At 40.0% G+C, this 19,996-nt stretch overlaps 1 protein-coding gene across 5 annotated transcripts in view; it reads right to left on the bottom strand.

Moving 5' to 3' along the window:
• The window catches only part of LOC131069836 (1,4-alpha-glucan-branching enzyme 3, chloroplastic/amyloplastic), a 296,891-nt gene that overhangs the window by 161,299 nt on the left and 115,596 nt on the right, over window positions 1–19,996 (bottom strand). For all 5 annotated transcript variants that reach the window (XR_009112229.2, XR_009112228.2, XM_058005412.2 and 2 more), the window contains exon 4: window positions 2,585–3,256. Coding sequence is in view for 3 of the 5 variants with exons in the window: in XM_058005412.2 (XP_057861395.2) it covers window positions 2,585–3,256 (672 nt within the window). In the remaining 2 variants the exon portion in view is untranslated. The remainder of the gene's footprint in view (window positions 1–2,584; window positions 3,257–19,996) is intronic.

Raw genomic sequence — 19,996 nt, 5'->3', positions numbered from 1 at the left:
GGGATGTCATTGGAGAACCAGGAGAAAAACCTGAAACGCAAATCGAAGAAGGATCGCAATCAATGCCAGGCACTGAAGACTGGAAAAGAAAAGATGCAAGAGCACAAGAGCAACCAAACATTGGGAACCGTGCCACTGAACAAAGATGAAGTCCACCACCGGGACCAAAGACCAAAGAACACTCTGAATGCTCCAAGTCTATGCATTCTCAAGAAAGTGCACAGCTGGATTTAAGTCCAGAAATTCAGTTTTAAAACTGAAATTGCTTTATAGTAAACTACCTGTGGGTCCCATGCAAGATATTTTTGTGGATAACTATTCCCAACCACCAAGAAGATTGGATAGACCTGAATTAAAGCCAAATAGTGGCAAGTAGTTGAGATAGTTGCTGGTTGGATAACTGAGAATTAATTCGGCATGGGTTAAAGCTGCCAGCTTCTGGAAGGCAAATCAGGACCCTTGGATGCAGTCCATCCTAGCCTTCGATTCAAAATTGTAATATCTATAAAAGGCAAAGGCCTTTCTTTTGTAAAGGGTTAGATGATTAGATAGTTAGATGGTTAGATAGTTAGAGACTGTTAAATAGTTAGACTCTGGTGAGAGAGTTAGATTTTAGAGTTAGAATAGGTTAGATTTTAAGCAGTAGCATAGAGATCCTGCAGAAATTGTTGTAATAGGCAGTTGAAATCAATATATAAACACTAATTTGGTGTTTATTGTCTTGTTTTCATCCTGTTTGCATGGTTTCTCTCAGCATTTTAGATAGATCTTTCTATTTTGGGTGTGCAGGTATTTGATAGATTCAGGCTCATACCATTGAGGATATACTGATTGTGTATCCTTTTGTATGGTTAACCCGAGCCTTTAATTGTGCTTAGTTCAATTGCAGGTGTCCATCTGAGCTGCGCCAGAATTGGGTGCTTAGCTGTGCGTCTCCAGTCTGAAAATCTTCCAAGTCCCTTTGAAGATTGCACCGTTCCTGCAAGGTTGTGAGCTATTCTAGCCAAGCAGGAATTGGTTATGTTGAATCTGTCTACCCGCATACCCGTGTTGTTAGTTTTAGATCTCCTAACCCTTTCCTTTTGCTCTTTATTGCGTAATTCGAGAATCACAGCAGACCATTTGTTGCAAATCGTAAGTCCCCTTGTGTTTCCAACATAAACACATCAGACCACGGAGAGATCCCGCAGTCAAGACCTGACAATCAAAACCTTGAGGTCGTCCCCTTTGATCAAACCAAAAACAACATTAGGGACTTCCTTATCTCAAGAGAGGATAGGATACTCAACTAGTTAGTCTATTCAGCGTTGGCCATATGGAGTTTGCAGCAATGCGATTTCAGACACATCAATAGCACCCAAGAGTGATTTTAGATATATTTGGTGATGTTCCTAGTGTCACACCATGGATTTCACCTAGTCAGTTTTTCCAATGTCTTCCAACAAACGATAAAGGAAATGGGAAATGCAAAGGCTCCAAAAATATGTTGGGTGCCTCTCCTCAAGTAATCTTCCTACAACCAGATAGATTGTTGCATTATCTATCACAACTTGGACCATATTTCATATCCCATTCTCTAATACAACCTCTAGCATTAGACTCATCTTCTCAACATTCTTGACTTTGTTTGAAGCATTGATAGGAGCTCAAGAACACCATCTAACCCATTTGGAGCCACAAGACAGTTGATTAATGTGTGAAATTTTCCATCTATCCTCCCATCTCATAATATGGTGCATCCTTACATCAAATTCCAATACTTATTTTCGCCTTCCAAAAATGTCTCTACATTTGCCACTACATTCTGAAGCAACGACTCATTTGAATCATGTGGACTAGGCATCTTGAATCCTTTTTCTACATTGACCAAGGTTGTCTCTCAATTTGGGCTTCTCACAATGTTGAACAAATGGTTGTTGCGGTACCAAAATTTGCACAAGCCGTGCTTGCTTCATCATGCTTCTATCCCCACCCAAGTGTGGGACAAAATAAAATAAACTTAAAAGGTAATATAATAATACTAGTTCTTATGCCTAAACAGAAATAAAAAAATTTAAACAACATAAATATCTAGTAATAAGTTGTGCAGATAGCAACAAAATGAGAAAGAACAATGTACATTATATATATGATAATAATTGTGTAGGAGTATATAATATATATACAACTCAATTTGGTATTGAAAACAAATTTTCATTCTTAAGACTTATGGCACATATTGTTTTCTGTTTTTCTATACAAGGCATGCACACGTGTTGAATGGTAACAGAATCAAATAAAACACACTGCTGTAACCTGACAACTTTAAAACAAAAAAATTCAAACATGATTCCCAAACCAAAATTTACACATGTAATTCTCGGTAACCATGCAGACAGATCATTATATAAGATCCAAAACAATACCTCCAGCATTACAACAGATATGTATATGGTAAAGGGCATGAAGATCAAAGGAGGACATAAATTTCTTAGATAAGACTTCAACCTGTTCCTTCAAAAATTTAATGGAATTGATAATTGTTATCAGATAAATTTACATTAAGATAATAACAATTCAAAACAGATATAGTTGCTATTCTTACCAGGCAAAACATATGTAGCCCAAGCTGGAACACGTTCCAAAGGACCTTCTGGAGTATTCAAAAGAACCTTAACTCGACAGCCATGAGGAATACATGGAATATATTTTTTCATCCATGCTTTCCTTCCCTTTCGTAACTCCTCCCAATATGCAAGAGGAGGTTTCTTTGTTCTAACTCGTTTACGCCAAACAGGGTCATCTACAATATGCACACTATCATGCATTGTCCCATCATCAATCACATCAACAGGAGGCAAGTTGCTCTGAGGTGCATTTTTTTGGCTTTCTTTCCAAGCTTTGTATCTTGTCTCTGCATCAGGAATATTGTCTAGTTCTTCTTCTGTTAGGGAACTATTTGTATCAAATATTTCCTTGTACAATCTCTCAGCAACATCATTATTCAAGTACTCATCTTCTCCTGGTTCCCAATAATCATCATTCATTTTCTGGAATAATGCATCAATATCAACATCATTGTCACCATGGTCAAAGTCATCTACATAATTGTACTCTTGAAAATAGTATTTTTCTTCCTCCTCTCCATCACGGAGTTTATCTTCTAGAGATATCCGCCAATATCCATAATCATCTCGGCCAAAGTATCCTTCCTTTGCATGGTTCTCTGTCTGAGACCAATCATTAAATTCACCAATAAGAGCACAAGAACGTGCACCTGTAAATCATTTTCTCAATTTAATTGGTTTATGTAATACAAGCAGGATACCTAATTTTTTTTTAAAAATGAATCTAAACTAGCATCTTACCAAATAGGATGGCTTAAATACAATATAAAGCTAATTATAAGGCCAACTGAGAACAAAGAACATCAAAACAACTATGTTGCCAAGGAATGAGATATTGATGCACTATACAATTGTTCATTTTGAAATCATATTGGACAAAATAAAAACTACAGGTGATAATTTACAATGCCCTCCATTTAAATTTCAATGGAGTCTGGAATTCTTGTACATGCATTGATGATCCATTTCACATACATAAATTCCAAGACAGAAAAGCCTTAATTGATTATTGGGTTAATAAATATTTGGTTATTGTGAAGGACAAGATAGGAGAAAAAGCGGACTCTTTGAATTTGAATAACAGTGTCAGCAGAGTTGTAAAATCTAAAAATTCCTTCAAAAAAAACAGCTATTGTTAAGTCTTCTTCCATGAAGCCAGTAAAGTAGTAAAGTATCTTTAATACCATTTTTATGAACCCAAACACTCTGATACCACTGTTATGAACCAAAAATGAAAATTAAGACAAATGAGAATTCTAGCAATAATTGAAATTTCTAAAAAAACAATCTGATATTTGTCATGACAACTAGAAAACTAAAATATTCACAAAACCTACACTATTTGAACAAACTTAAACCATTTAATGAAACAGAAGAACAGTGCTTTAGGTTTATTGAAAACATTGCCAAACAGTACACAGACAAACAAAAATTCTGTAGCAGCAATAAAAAATGCTTGTTTGTAAGCTGACTTATTATGTTAATCCTTGTTGGCATTAGGTAGTGATGTAATTTCTTGTGATTTGATTGTTGGTGGTTGTGTAATGGTGTAACAAATTAGTCTTATGGCAGGTGAGGAGAGTTGTATCAAAGCAGGTTTTCCTGCCGGCTTGTGGAAAGTTGTAGTAGAATTCGATGAGTGGCCTCTTATGCAACCAGAAGGAACACACAGATACTATTTCTGAAGAAGAGCAAACAATCCTCCAAAATAGCCTAAGGTTGCAAGTGAAGTTTGTTACACCCCATTGTGATATTACTATTTACTGTTACATGTTTTAGTTGAAATGCTTTAGCACATGAATATGTTTTTGAATATATTTATCTTGATTAGAAATCCAATGATTGAACATACAATCAATGTGATATTTCAAATATTTAAAAATGAAATATATATATGTGTGTGTGTGTGTGTGTGTGTGTGTGTTTTAATAACAGCTGACTATTGTTGTGATGTGCTAAGTTGGATGCAAGAAATGAACAAGCCTGCGGAAGGAAGAGTGTCACTCAGGAGAAGAACTTGGTTCGGTAATCTTATATATGTGCCTTATTGAGCTATCACACACTCACATCTTAGTTGGTCGAGTTAAGTTTAATAGTAGGCATAGTGATAAGTTGCCTTATGTCGATTAATGATGTTTCATAATGTTTTGTTTTGAATACCCTTGTTTGGAATGTTGGATTGAACCTCTATGATAGGTTTAAATCTTTGAGCTTTTGAGCTTTCATATCTATCTATCTATATATTAATAAATAGTAGATTATATGTGTATATATATATCTTCCATCATTCTATTTTTTCAGCAATATTTTCAAATTTTCATTCTTATTTGCAGCTTTCCTACATTGGAAAAAAAGAAACTTTTAGTTTAATGTTAGAAAACTCTAAATCTAAAAAGTGGGCTTTGTTTTCTTTTTCCTTACTAAATTTTCCTTACATTTATTAAAAGTTTCTTTCCTTAAAAGTATCCATGCTTTTACTACCTTAGAACTTTTTCATAATATAGAAAATGTAAAATAAATTTTTTAATTGTTTAGATTATACTTAATTTATTTGGTATATAAATATAAATATATGTCTTTGGACATGTAGTGTTGCGGTGAAAACACTTCGTTGGTGAAGCGGCCACCAAGGTTCAAACCCCTGTTGGGCCATTGTGCTCGCATGCCTTGTGTCTTCGTTGGGCTGTTGTGCTCGTGGGTTTGAACAAGTGAAGTGTGGGGATGAGGTCCCCCGGTTGTGGCCTCACTAGTTCATAGCTCCGGGTCAAAAGCGTTTCACGTGGAGCCGGAGGGCGTGTCATGCCAGCGTCGCCAGTCACGTTAAAAAGTTTACCAGGCATTATTAAAAAATATATATATATATATATGTTTAATTGTTTAGATTATACTTAATTTATTTGGTATATATATATGTGTTTGGTGTGGAGCCTGATTAGTCTCCAAGTGGGAGATTGTTGAAATGTGGCGACTGATCAGCAAAGTACTGTACACTCAGCACGTATCTTCGCTGGGGTCCGGGGCCTGGCAGGGGTTTGGGAGCAGCAACCCCTGAGAAAAGTGGGGGTTCGGGGGCGGGAGCCCCCAAGAAAAAAAAAAATTTGGGTATTTTTTTGATGAAAACCGGCATTGTAATAAAACCCTAAAAAGGCCGACTTTGTTTTTGCCCTAAAAACGCATGTTATAAGCGGCTAGGATGCTTAAGGCATTGTAAGGTTGATATACTGTTTTTGCTGGATAATAAGAAAGATTGGACGACTGTGTATGGTGGACGTAACCCATTCTGGGTGAACCACGTTAAATCTCTGTGTTATCTGTGTCCTGTTTTATTTCTTTATCTTTTGTATTTAAATCTGCATATAATTGTTAGTTCATATTTGCTTCGGATCTGCTTGAAACCCTAACAATATGTATATTATATATATATATATATATATATATATATATATATATATATATATATTATATTTAATTCGGCCTGCATTTTATGAATTCCACATATACCATGAATCAGTCAACACCTCATAAGCCACTATACGAAGGAGGGTGATATGGGGAAGGGGCACCCACCATGGAAGGTGGCGCACCCTACTCCAAAGGAGGGTGAAGCGGTGGTAAAGCCGTCACCTTTTCCTTTCTATTACTATGGTAAGTGCTATAAGTGGTAAGCGCTATGTGCCATCAACCCCACCCCTGCCCCCCCTCGCCTCCCCCCCACTTTAAAGGGAAGGATGCATTATGGAGATCAATACATTTGACCAAGCATCGACCCATTTAATAATGCAAATGCAATGTGCATGTGTGTAAACACAACCATACTCATAGCAAATAAATATGGGTAAATAGCTATGTGGTAATTAGAGATAGAATCCTAATTGTTTAGGTAAATGATTAATGATAACTAATCATATTTGACTAAGTATAATATTAGGGATGATTCGTAGCAGGATTTTGTTGGACTATTATGTGTCAACCTTATAGTTAAAGAGTAGCCACATAGTCTTCCTCGTGGCAATGGGAGAGAAAGTGGTGGCAATTCAGAGAACTTAATTATGGCATTAAGTCTCTCAAACTTGTGTATAAATAGAGGAGCTCTCTTTCTTCTTGGAGGATAGATCATCTCATCTCATCGCATCTCATCTTTCGTCTCTATAATCTCTTTTCATTTTGCTTATTGTTCAGTGTTTTCATTGATCTTCATTGGGAGAGAAAGAGAATAGTTCTCATATAGTGTGAGAATAGGATAGTTATTAGCATTGAGAGTTTGGGAATTCTTATGTTAGTGGATAAGTTGTGAAGCCAGCGTGTATGTGGGAAGGAATCAATAATTGCATGGAAGCTATAAACCAAGCATGAGGATTCTATCATTTCTTTTATATGGAGATATGTATGTATATAGAATAAGTTATTATAGAAGCTTAGTTAAAGCAATAATTGAAATTGAGTTACTTGTAGGATATGCATTCTTGAGTTGTTAGAAACTTGATAATCTTTATGGTTAGATCTACGTATATGTATGTAATAGCTCGGATAGAGCTATGCTATGATATGTATCTTTAGTATGTAGGAATGGTTGATTTGGTTAATCCTGGGGTTAAGATAATCCATGGATGGGAATAACCTAGTTAGTCATTCTATTATCAACCTTAAGGGAATGTTATAAAAATAGAATAAAGGGTCAGTTTACCAAATAGAGCAATGAAGTGGGTGGACATACGACTCACACTCGAAGTACTGGGTGATGAATTCTTTGGCCAAAGTAGTGTAGGTTGCCACAATCTACACTGTCAGTTCACTGTGATCCAAGTTTACATACTAGACAAGGAACGGCATGCATGTAGGTTCTAGCCAATGTATGATAGCTCTAGTTATGTAGGACACAACTCTATGCTCATAAGGCTATTATTTTGAGGTCACCAAACCAATCTCTTCGTCGAAGGGTCAGGTCACTTCTATTAGAAGAGGCATAGGGGATTGTATAGTATTGGTTGGGTGGAAAAGCGCTTGAGCGATGCTCTTCCTCATGCAGTTGGCAGCCGATATTTGAGGATGTATGCCAGCAAGTACATCTAGACCATTTGTATTACTTATGTTTCATTAAGCTCATAGAAGCTTTGTGTGTATTCAAATATTCCTAAAGTAAATGGAAATTTGAAAAGGAAAAATGTAAACACTTTCATAGGATTATGAAAATGATATTGTATATGATTTATGATGAAATGGAAAAGTTGAAATGGGATTTATTTCAAATATGCATCTTGTTTATGAAATGGGAAAGGAAAATGTTTATTACTTGTATGTTGGAATTTTATTTCATTCACTTGTGAGTTGTATGGCTAGAACAATGGGCATGTTACAAAGTTCCTATTATTTGGACAAGAGGCTCCAAGAAACATGGGGGACAAGAATGAAGGTGGTAAAACACAAATATTTAATGACCTTGCCAAGGGAAAGCAACAGTAAGTTCAAATGATCATACAAATGATGCAGAATATGAATGCAAATCAAGATGATGGAAGCAACAATGGCAACCAAGAAAATAAAGGACAAGCTAGTAACACACACATACCAACCAACAAAAATTCTAGGGCAACTAGTGGGGCAGCATCTAGACCTTTAATGTCTACACTATGTTGACGTGACTAAAATTGTTGAACTTGCGACTTCATTCAGCCAACACAGAATAGAATGTACTCGCTGAGTACCCTATCCTCTATTGAGATAAGGAAATCCCTAATGTTGTTTCTCAAGTTTGATCAAAGGGGACAACCTCAAGGTTTTGATTGTCAGGTCTTGACTGCAGGATTACTCAGTGGTTTGATGTGTTTTTGCTGGAAACACAAGGGGACTTACGGTAAAATAGGCAATTGCTGGATGAGTTCCCTAAAACTTTAACAGTCTCATTTATCAATTGGTTTCAGTTGCATGATATTGTTTCAGCAGGACTACGGATTCTTCTTGGTAAAAAAAAGGAAAAAGAGGGATAGGGAAAGAGAGGTACAGAAAGTCTAAATTATTTAACTAGGATAGCATATTCAGAAAACAGACAGACACCTCCAAATAACCAGACTAAGCATTACCAGCCATTTAAGCACAATACTTGCATCAATCTAGTGCGATCTTCAAGGGAAAACTGAGTTTTCATGCTACTAAATGCAACATCAAAACTTTAACATTCATTCAGTGAGCATTCAATAACCGAACTAAGCATATGAAAGGTTCAGATTAACCATACAGAAGGAAAGACAATCAGTCATCCCCTAATGGTATGAACAGCGAGGATTCTATCACATGTTTACCTAGAAAATGCTATAGAGAAATGAAAGAAACATAACTGAAAATTCTAAATTAATGAAGAAGGAGACCATGCACTCACAAGGAAACTTGAAACAGTCTTAACTTTGCATTAAATCCTGTAAATTTCGTCAGAGCTTCAGCAACAATCCATGAACTTCTAACAAAATAAGGGAAAACTAGTCCCCTTAAATAGGCTTCAAAAATGGATGAATGGCCAAGATTTAATCTAAACAAGCGGCCCAGATTCATCCTTTACAAAAGATTACCCATACCCATAAATGGAGGGTAAATATCAGCAACTACCCGAAAGGGAGCAATAACTACCCAAAAAGGTAATTAAAACTTATCCAAAATAATTCAAAAAGTGCACATACATAAAATTTACATTTATAGTTGACTTGGAAGTCAAATATGACCCTTTGGCCAAAAAGTGCACTTTTCAAAATTCAAAAGAAAAAAGCACTTTAGGAAAGCACTTTCTCTTTTCCCGCTTCACATCCCTTTTCCAGGAATTCATCCTCACCATGCAAATATTCTTGCCAAAGGTCCCGACCTGCTGCACGTTCCTCACGAACATATTCCTGGAACCTGATGCACAATTGGAATAGCAAACTGAATGGAGGCATAGGAGGATGATGAATTTTATACTGCATGCCTTCAAGGTATTGGTCTACGTGCTTCAAACCATCTTTCCAGTTGGAACGATTATGCTCAAAGCACAACATATCTGAATGGAATTGACCAACAAAACTTAGGTCCCTAGCGGAATAGGTGATACTATCCATCCCCAATCTTTCCTCCCAGTCCGGCTGTATCACATCATCGGACAGGTCATTTCACCACCCTGAAACCATTGATCGAAGGATCATCTTGCCGAGTTCTTGAATGCCTTTCAGAATTGCCTCACATGCATCGTGTTCCTTATCAATGATTTCTCGTGTCATTCTTCATGGTGATAGTCCAATACCACTCTTTGAAAATGCCAATATCATGGGGGTGCAGGATGTCGGAGAGTGTAGGGATCTCTGCTTGGGTCAAAAAGAGAGCTCTTATGAGGGGAAGAGTTGTGGTAGCCACTTCATGAATTCTGAGGGATTCCCTTTTTACCTCTAATAGCCTGACCAGAGTGGTCTCTCGATGGTGGGCCATTTCTTTTACTTCTTAAAGGATTCGTTTTCCCTTCCTTTGATACCTTGTATCCATTCCCTGACGGCCTTTGCAGTATCCCGTACTCCTTCAAATTCTGTCGTGGTTCTCTGTGCCAACGTGTTGTGCGAATCGCACACCCATCCCCGTCTTGGACAGGGACCCCCAGTTTGTGCCTTTCTGTCCTGATCCTGAAATTTGGCTAAGTCTGGAATTTCCTGATCCTGAAATTTGGCTAACTCTGAAAACTGAGGAAACCTCCAAAAACTAGAATTTGCAATATAACTCCTGGAGGGCCGAAACCACTCTCAAACATCCTGAAAGTATATATGGAATATAACTTAAAGTATAAGAATATGTGTTAAAAGTTGGAAAAGTTAAAAGTTGCCAAACGACCCTCAAGGTCCGAAATTCACTTTAAACATCATTTTCGGACCCTAGGGCCGAAAATTCTAAATATAACAAAATCGCAAAAAGTGTTTCCAGGTCCGAAAATCACTTAAGCACCAATTTCGGACCCTAGGGCCGAAATTCGAAGTTTCTTCTAAATTTCCAAACGCGTTTTTAGGCCCGAAAAGTGAAAACGCGATTTTACAAAAGCGCCTCCAGGTCCGAAATCACTTAAGTCTCATTTTCGGACCCTTGGAAGAAAATAAAAGAAAACGCGAAGTTTTAAAATGGACGCTTCAGGTCCGAAAGTCCTTAAAACCCCATTTTCGGACCCCTGCGTTTAAAGTGAATCGTGAAATGTTTAAAACACGCCCCAGGTCCGAAGTTTAAAACGCAAAAACGCCTCCACCCCCCGAAATCACTTAAAACCTTATTTTCGGACCTCAGGTCCGAGGTTTTTGAACAGGGCGAAAAGTTTTAAAAAACGGACGCTTCAGGTCCGAAAACCCGAAATACCCATTTTCGGACCCCTGGGTTTAAAAACGCGAAATAAAAAAGGACGCACTAGGTCCGAAAACTGACGATAGCGCTTCAAGCCCCGAAAATCGTTTAAAGTGTCCATTTTCGGACCATGGGGCGAAATCGAAAAAAAAGGTATAAAGGTGCGAAATCCTACAAAGCTCCTCTAGATCCGAAGTTTGCCTTGGACACCCATTTTCGGACCCCAGCCCCGAAATTTTAAAACTCAGAAATTTGTAAAACGCCTGTAAGCTCCGAAATTTGCAAAAGGATGGCAAGGTCCGAAATTCGCCTTAAGTCTTCAAAATCGGACCCATGAGCCAAAAGTGAAAGGTTTTGAAAACTTGCAAAAAACGTCCAATGCTCCGAGTTTGCAAAATCTTACAAAGGATCCGAAGTTGTCTTTAATTTGCAGAAGTGTTCAAGGTCCGAAAATTACCCTTCAGTTTACATAAACTCCCCATGTTCCGAAAATATCTCCAGTTCAAAATGTCTAAGTTCTCCAAAATTCACCAGAAAAGCATGAGTGTTATGATTTTAAAATTTGCAGAAGTTCTCCAAATCTCCGAATCGCGCCATAAGAAGATTTCAAAACGTCCAGGACTCGAAAGGTAAAAACGCGTAGAAGTAAATCGCCCGAACACCATCAAGACCAAGGATCAGATTTCACAATCGAAGAGAAGGAGAAGCATTTTCAAGATACATCTCGCAAAGAGCTTCTCAAGCCAGACGTTGTAATTGAATTAATGTTTGTTAAAATTAAATTATTTAATTTTTTCAAATTAATTTAATTAAGTGAAATTGGTTGATCGCAGGACGTCATCGAAGAACCAGGAGAAAGACCTGAAAGCGCAAACCGAGGAAGGATCGCAATTCAAGGTCAGGCGCTAAAGATTGAAAAAGAAAGATGCAGGAGCGCAAGAGCAACCGAGCATTGGGAACCGTGCCATTGAACATAGATGAAGTCCATCGGCGAAATTGAAGGCAAAAAAGCAAAAGAACACTCAGTCTATGCATTCTCGAGAAAAGGAGACACAAATGGATTTAATTCAAGGAATTCAATTCCTAAAAAGCTGAAACTACTTTATTGTAAACTGCCTATGGGTCCCGTGCAAGATATTTTTGTGGATAACTATTCCCAACCACCAAGAAGACCAGATAGACCTGAATTAAAGCCAAAAGTGGTTGCTAGTTGAGATATTTGTTGGTTGGATAACTGAGAATTAATTAGGCATGGGTCAAGGCTGCCAGCTTCTGGAAGACAGATCAGGGCCCTTGGATGCAGTCCATCCTGGCCTCTGATTCAAAATTGTAATATCTATAAAAGGCAGAGGCCTTTCTTCTGTAAAGGGTTAGATAGTTAGATAGTTAGATTGTTAGAGAGAGATTGTTAGAAATTGCTAGATAGTTAGATTTTAGAGTTAGAATAGGTTAGATCTTAGCAGTAGCATAGAGATGCTGCAGAAATTGTTGTAATAGGCAGTTGAGATCAATATATGAACATTGATTTGGTGTTTATTGTCTTGTTTTCATCCTATTTGCATGGTTTCTTTCAGCATTTTAGATAGATCTTTCTATTTTGGGTGTGCAGGTATTTGATAGATTCGGGCTCATACCACTGAGGATATTCTGATTGTGTATCCTTTTGTGTGGTTAACCTGAGCCTTCGATTGTGCTTAGTTCAATTGCAGGTGTCCGTTTGAGCTGCGCCAAAATTGGGTGCTTAGCCGTGCGTCTCCAATCTGAAAATCTTCCAAGTTCCTTTGAAGATTGCACCGTTCCTGCAAGGTTGTGAGCTTTTCTGGCCAAGCAGGAATTGGTTATGTTGAATCCGTCTACCCGCATACCCGTGTTGTTAGTTTTAGATCTCCTAACCCTTTCCTTTTGCTCTTTATTGCATAATTCGAGAATCACAGCAGACTAGCTTGTTGCCAGTTAAACGTAAGTCCCCCTTGTGTTTCCAGCATAAACACATCAAGCCACTGAGAGATCCCGCAGTCAAGACCTGACAAAAGAAACCTTGAGGTAGTCTCCTTTGATCAAACTTAGAAAACAGCATTAGAGACTTCCTTATCTCAAGAGAGAGTAGGATAATCAGTCGGCTATTCTATTCTGCGTTGGCCGTATGAAGTTTGCAGCAATGCGATTTCAGACACGTCAACACAATGCCATTGGGGGAATGTGAGATTCGGAAGCATTGTGTAATGGTCTCAGGAGTTGATCAATGTACCCCTCGGCCTGCTCAGCACGAGCTTGATACATGTTCTTTTCAGCTGTTATTTCTTCAAGTTGCCTGAGTATGTTCTGTACTAAATCCCTGAATTCTTCCTTTTCCTGTTCCTTAGTGGCTCGTCCGATGGGGACAGTCGTGATGCTATAATCTGCCAGTGTAATCTGATCTGCTAGCTTGTCTACAGGTTGGGTGGCGATGTGAAGAGTGCGGTTCCTTTGCTCATCCTTGGTTATTCTGGAATATGCCTTGGGCTTTTTCTTCCCCTTGGCTTTAGCTTGGTCTATGCGTGAGAAGATATCCTCTAAATCGATGGGTGGCCTGGTGGCGGCCTTGCGCTGAGCTCGGGCAATTAACCATTCTTGAGGTACAGTCTGGGTTGATGCTATGGTCAAATTTGCACCCTGCTCTTTGATGTTTTCAACCGTCTCATCACAAATTTGCAGCTGTTCCGTTACAGCAGTAGAGGAGGTGTCAAGTTCGTTGCTCGCAGCCGAGTTTTCACCCACTTCACTGAACAATTGTCTGATGCCTTCGTGTAATGGTTGTTCTTCAGTCTTTTCAGGCCCGCAGGTATCATCTGTCTTTTGCTCTCCTTCAACAGTGGAGTCATTCCTTGGTAGTATTATGGGGCAGCAATTCATGGCGGCTCTGTTGGGTGGGTTCATGTACTTCGATCCCCTGAGTGGATGGAATCTCTCCTTCCTCTATTTGATTATTTGGTTTGGCTGATCCAATGGCTCTTAGCTCAGGTTCCAGCATGTCGGGTGCAAGTGGATCATCAGCTCCAAATGTTTCAATATCACTCTGGGAAGGCGGAGCAGGTATATAATCTAGTTCGACTACGTCATCGGACGAACTAGGGTCCTTTGATGATGAAGTGACCTCTGGTCTCCTAATAGGGATCTTTTCCCTTCTTGTCCTTTTGGATGTCCGAGTTCCTCTGCTGGCTTTAGCCTTCTTCCTTTTCTCAGGCTTTTCAATCTTTTCTTTAGGTGCACTAGAAGTTCCCTCATCTTCGGAGGACTGAGAATCAAGGATACCCATCAAGTGGTAGGTGAACTGGACTCCCTCATGTATGTCGCTCAATCTGCTGGTGCAACCATTGGTCAGTATATCTTCCTGGGGCTGCCATAACTGCCTCAAATTCAGTGATCGGGTCTTGCGACCAATCAACGCCTGGTAAAAGATGTTTTATTGCCTCAAATTCCCGGACTTGCAAGCAATTCCCTGAATCTGTGAATTGATCTGGGACCCAACAGTATTCAAAGAGTCGCATTTGCTGCACACTCAACCTTGAATATTCGCGCCTTCGGACCTCATAGTCATCAGAGCAATTCTTCCAATAATCTTCAACTAATTCTTTTGCTCTGTATCGCCTGCCATAGGCTCTCTTTGATAGATTGTCATGATCAAAGCATTTCCTTGGAAAATGCTCCTGTAGGCCATAGGAGGCAAACTCTGCAAAGGATTCCTCTGCCTGGGATGGGCTATTTAGATGGACATCCTGGTTGCCTATAATCATGGGGAACGCGAATCCAACCTGCTTCTTGTCCCTGAGTAAGCTGCCTGTCGGACGTGACCGCCTTGCGACCTACATAAGAACTATCTTGTTGATTGGGTACCATGGAAGTCGGAGAGGGGCACCCTCAAAACCAGCTATTCAGATATAGGAGAACCTTGGGAACTGGATGAACCAAGACCCATACCTCTATACTAGAATAGTAGCTTGCTCTAAGAGCCTTATGTGTAATCCTCCCTGCATTAGCCAGACTAGGCGTATTGTGAAGCCGTCATTGACGCGCTCATATTGACCAACTGCATAGGCCAGGCTGTTCTTTTCTCTTTGAGCTATATCCTGATAGTGTAGCTATGGGTAACAATCGTATACTTTTACTTCATCAAGTCCATTCCCAATTTCACCTTTCATTATCAAACTAGGCAGTGGCTGGTTCCTGGCGAACATGTAGACCAAATAGGAGGTCATAGTGAAGTACTTCTTTGTCTCGAGTTCGATCAGCTGAGTGTGGATGTTGTCGCTTATGATCTGGGCCCAGTCAAACTTGGATTTCCCTGTGAAGACCTGCTCTATGAAGTAAAACATCCATTCTTCAAAGTAATTGGATTGGGGAAGTCCCATAATCCTGCTGAGCAATGTGCCCATGTCCCCATGCTCGTGAAAGTCGCTTCTAGGGATCTTTTTCCCAATCCTGACGCTTGGAGGTCTTCTCTCCTTGTACCACTCTTCATTCATCAGTGTTCTGCATCTGGCAGGATTCATATCATACGCCCCCTGCGCTTTATCTATAGTCATGGTTGTGGGGTTGTTCGGGAAGGGAATGTCGAATGCGTCGCCAATGGCTTCAGATGTGAAGTTAGCGAGGACCATGTCCTCGAGGAGCACCAATCTGCAATCTAGTTGGTAATGTCGGGCAACCTCTACTACTAACTCATAGTTTTGCACTGCCGGGGGAAATCCTGTCGCTTGGGCGATGCCACTTTCCATCATCTGCCTAGGCCTGCCATAGGCAATAGGGGAGAAGACTCGGTTTCTGAAATCTTGGATATCAATATGGCCCAGGTCAGTATCACCGACATTGTCCCAGACACTCTAAACTTTTGACTCCCTCAGTCCCCCTCTTTGATACTGATACTTCATCCTTTCGACTCTGCGAGGGGTGTCTGATTTGGATGCTCGCAATGTCTTGGCTGTAACAGGCGTCTTTGATGATTCTACCGCCGATTTAGGCATTTAGCCTACATAGTCGGACGCGGATTACGAGGCGATTTATAAAGGAAGTAAAGCAGGTTAGATAAAAGATATGCCAGCATACAAAGATCAATTTGAAAACCGAATTCAAAGGATGGCATGACAATTTTAGCTAGAAGCTTCATTGATTTAAACATGAATATTTATGAAGCTTTTTGATTGCAGATTTATACTCAAGCGTTTTAGGATTGAATTTCAAAATGGACAAAGCTTCAGAAATTTTCCTGAGTATGAAAATGCGTTTTCTAGCTGATTCTTAGGAGTAAATTCCGACTTTAATTGCCTTGCATGACATCTTATAAATGGGAAAAGATGCATTTTTAAGATTGAATCATTTTAATTCATTTTGCGCATGCATCTATATGATTTTGCAAATATTTCGAATGATTTCAAGAGAGGTGAAGCACACTTACCTGGCGAAAATGAATGGCGCAAATCCGCACAACTTGCAAATTTGAATGGGAGAAATCTGCAATTTATTGAATTTTTCTACGGTTAACTCCCTATTCTGGATTTTCACGCACAAAATTTGGGAAGAGAAGTTTGTACTTAAACACCTTAGACACAGTGATTCTTACCTTGGGCGAAATGGCGATTGAACTTGGATATTTAAATGGGCTTTGCTTTTTGACCAAACACCAAACCTCTGCGGCTTGCTATGGCGTTTTTCGGAATTCAAATCTCGCGGTTTAACCCTACGCGAAGTTTGGTATATGCGTGGGAGGGAATGTTAAACTTCAAACTCCGCGGTTTTCTCTTCCAGTCACCAAACTTGGGCGTTTTCTACTACTACTTACAAACCATAAAAACCTTATTCCCTCGCCTTGGCTTACGATTTCAGGGTTTTTGAGGGGGCGAAAAGCTTTAAGTCGCGATTTTCTCTTGAACTACGAATTTCGGAGATGAACCTTTTGCCAACTCGTGAACTTTTTACATTTGCCTCCCAAATCGCGACTTTGCCCTAGATGGCGAATTTCGATCCTTTGAATGAGTTCGTAAGTTTTAAACTTTTCTCTTATGATGCCATTTTCGAGGTTTTGGGGCGTTTTGCCAACTTCGGCATTTTTGATGCACTTTTCAACCTTTTAAAATCCTTGCGATTTACCTCCATTGTGCGAAGTTCAGCAATTGGGCATGGTTTGTCAAACTTCGGACCTTTCTCTTACTTTGCAAACGTTTTTTCGAACTTCGGCACCTTAAGCGTTCTCGCAAACTTCGGACTTTCGGTGGCTTTTGCCAACTTTACTCTTTTCACGTTTTTACTGGAAAGTGCAAACTTTGGCACTTTTAGCCTTTTTGCCAATTTCGGCGATTTTGTGGCTTTTTCAATGTTAAAAAACAATTCGCACTATTCACTCTTTTCAGCATTTTTAGGGTGCTTTGCAAACTTTATTCTTTTCGCACTTTCACTTAAACGTCCAAATTTCGGCCTTTTGGGGCATTTTGCCAACTTTTACTTTTTCACATTTTCACTTAAAGGTCCGAATTTCGGCCTTTTGGGGCATTTTGCCAACTTCGGACCTTTTGACAATTTTATCGCGTTTTCACTAAAAAGTGCGAGTTTCGGCACTTGGGGCACTTTAAGGCTTTCACCCCCTTTTTACCTTTCAGCTAGCAAAAATTGGCATTCATACAAATCCTGCAAACTTCTAAAAACATCATGTAATCTCTCTCATTTAGTGCAAATTTCAGGATACGGGGGAGGTTTTTTCGAAAATTTACACCTCTGCACCCTCTTATCTCTATTATATCCTTATGCGAAAATCGGCGTCTTTGGGTCCTCATGCGACTTTCAGACGCTTTATCCTTTACTTGGCGGATTTCGCCAGTCTCTATCATCCCACGCCTATCTAAGGTGATTTTACAAGCTTAGACAACCTCTTGGAATTCGTGCCTGAGGGCTCAACTGACCTCATGGATTCACAGGCTCCTCCGTTCACATCATCATCTTACGGACTGATCGCGGTCTCACTTGAAAGGACGCGAAACACTCTGCATGGAACTCAACAGGGCGAAGAAGGAAAGGGGACCCTATCGACGATAGGGAGCGTGTGCAACGCACAACAAATGGCGACTCTGCTGGAGAAATGCTCCCAGTCATTTCAAGGACACAAGTCCGGATTGAACCTAGAATCTCTGGTTAACCACCACAACTCAGACGAAAAAAGGAGGAAGGCCTTTCAAAACGAGATAATGTTAAGGGTCAAATCGAATCACATGAAAATCGGATAAACTAGTGTGTGCAAGTGGAGCTCATTCCAGCTTAGAAAAAGTTGAGGCATCAATGTTTCACAGTGTCAAGACGCCCAGCGAGCTGCTACTTCAAAAGCAACCTAGATAAAGCCCCGCTGCCAACAAGCATTCATAGCCCCGGCGGAGTTATCGCCTGTTAGCTCACAAAGATTCCTCTGTTTTCGGTAAGAAAGTTTTACTTTTGCTCTGTACCAGCAGAGATGCCTGCATTCCCATCTGCCAATCTTATGCTTGATATCAAGTTGATTTCAAAGCATCTTTACTCTTGATTATTTTTTCTTCTTTGTTTCCCCCTTTTTTTTGGCATACTAGGCAGTGAAGCCTACGCGGGATTGAGCATAACATTGGTCGCTGAAGCATAGCCTCGGACCTTATCATCGACGTAGTGTCCCTTTGATTAACAACTAATTGTATGCGATTTTTAAAATGTGGTTGTGCAGTAATCATGATGTCGGGGATAAGTTTTGACAAAAACAAGATCTTGCAGAGAAAGGGATTCTAGATCAATCCGACCTCATCATGGGGCGCTCCATCAATAAAGAGTCCTCCCCGAACTTGGATCCTAGAAATAGAAGGTTACAGAAATTCAGCATCGCACCAAAGTTGTACACAGCCTGGTAAAAGATGCCTTACTGCCTCAAATTCCCGGACTTGCAGGCAATTCCCTAAATCTGTGAGTTGATATGGGACATGACGGTATTCAAAGAGTCGCATTTGCTGCACACTCAGCCTTGAATATTCGCGCCTTCGGACCTCATAGTCATCAGAGCAATTCTTCCAATAATCTTCAACTAATTCTTTTACTCTGTATCGCTTGCCATAGGCTCTCTTTGCTAGATTGTCCTGATCAAAGCATTTCCTTGGAAAATGCTCCTGTAGGCCATTGGAGGCCAGCTCTCCAAAGGATTCCTCCGCTTGGGATGGGCTCTTTAGATGGACATCCTGGTTGCCTATAACCATGGGGAACGTGAATCCAGCCTACTTCCTGTCCCTGAGTAATCTGCCTACCGGACCTAACTACCTTGCGACCTCCATAAGAACTATCTTGTCGATTGGATACCGTGGAAGTCGGAGAGGGGCACCCTCAAAACCAGCTATTCGGATATAGGAGAACCTTCGGAACTAGATGAACTAGGCCCCATACCTCTGTACTAGAATAGTAGCTTGCTCTGAGAGCCTTATGTGTAATCCTCCCTGCATTAGCCCGACTAGGCACATTGTGAAGGCGTCATTGACGCGCTCATATTGACCAACTGCATAGGACGGGTTGTTCTTTTCTCTTTGAGCTATATCCTGATAGAGTAGCTGTGGGTAACAATCGTATACTTTTACTTCATCAAGTCCATTCCCAATTTCACCTTTCATTATCAAACCTGGCAATGGCTGGTTCCTGGCAAACATGTAGACCAAATAGGAGGTCATAGTGAAGTAATTCTTTGTCTCGAGTTCGATCAGCTGAGTGTGGATGTTGTCGCTTATGATTTGGGCCCAGTCAAACTTGGATTTCCCTACGAAGATCTGCTCTGTGAAGTAAAACATCCATTCTTCAAAGTAATTGGATTGGGGAAGTCCCATAATCCTGCTGAGCAATGTGACCATGTCCCCATGCTCGTTGTGAAAGTCGCTTCTAGGGGTCTTCTTCCCAATACTGACGCTTGGAGGTCTTCTCTCCTTGTACCACTCTTCATTCATTAGTGTTCTGCATCTGGCGGGATTTATATCATACGCCCCCTACGCTTCATCTATAGTCGTGGCTGTGGGGTTGTTCAGGAAGGGAATGTCAAATGC

This window comes from Cryptomeria japonica, chromosome 6, assembly GCF_030272615.1.
Source record: "Cryptomeria japonica chromosome 6, Sugi_1.0, whole genome shotgun sequence".
Classification (NCBI taxonomy): Eukaryota; Viridiplantae; Streptophyta; class Pinopsida; order Cupressales; family Cupressaceae; genus Cryptomeria; species Cryptomeria japonica.
Note: the sequence above shows the minus strand (reverse complement) of the source record. Positions and strands in the feature narration are given on the sequence as shown.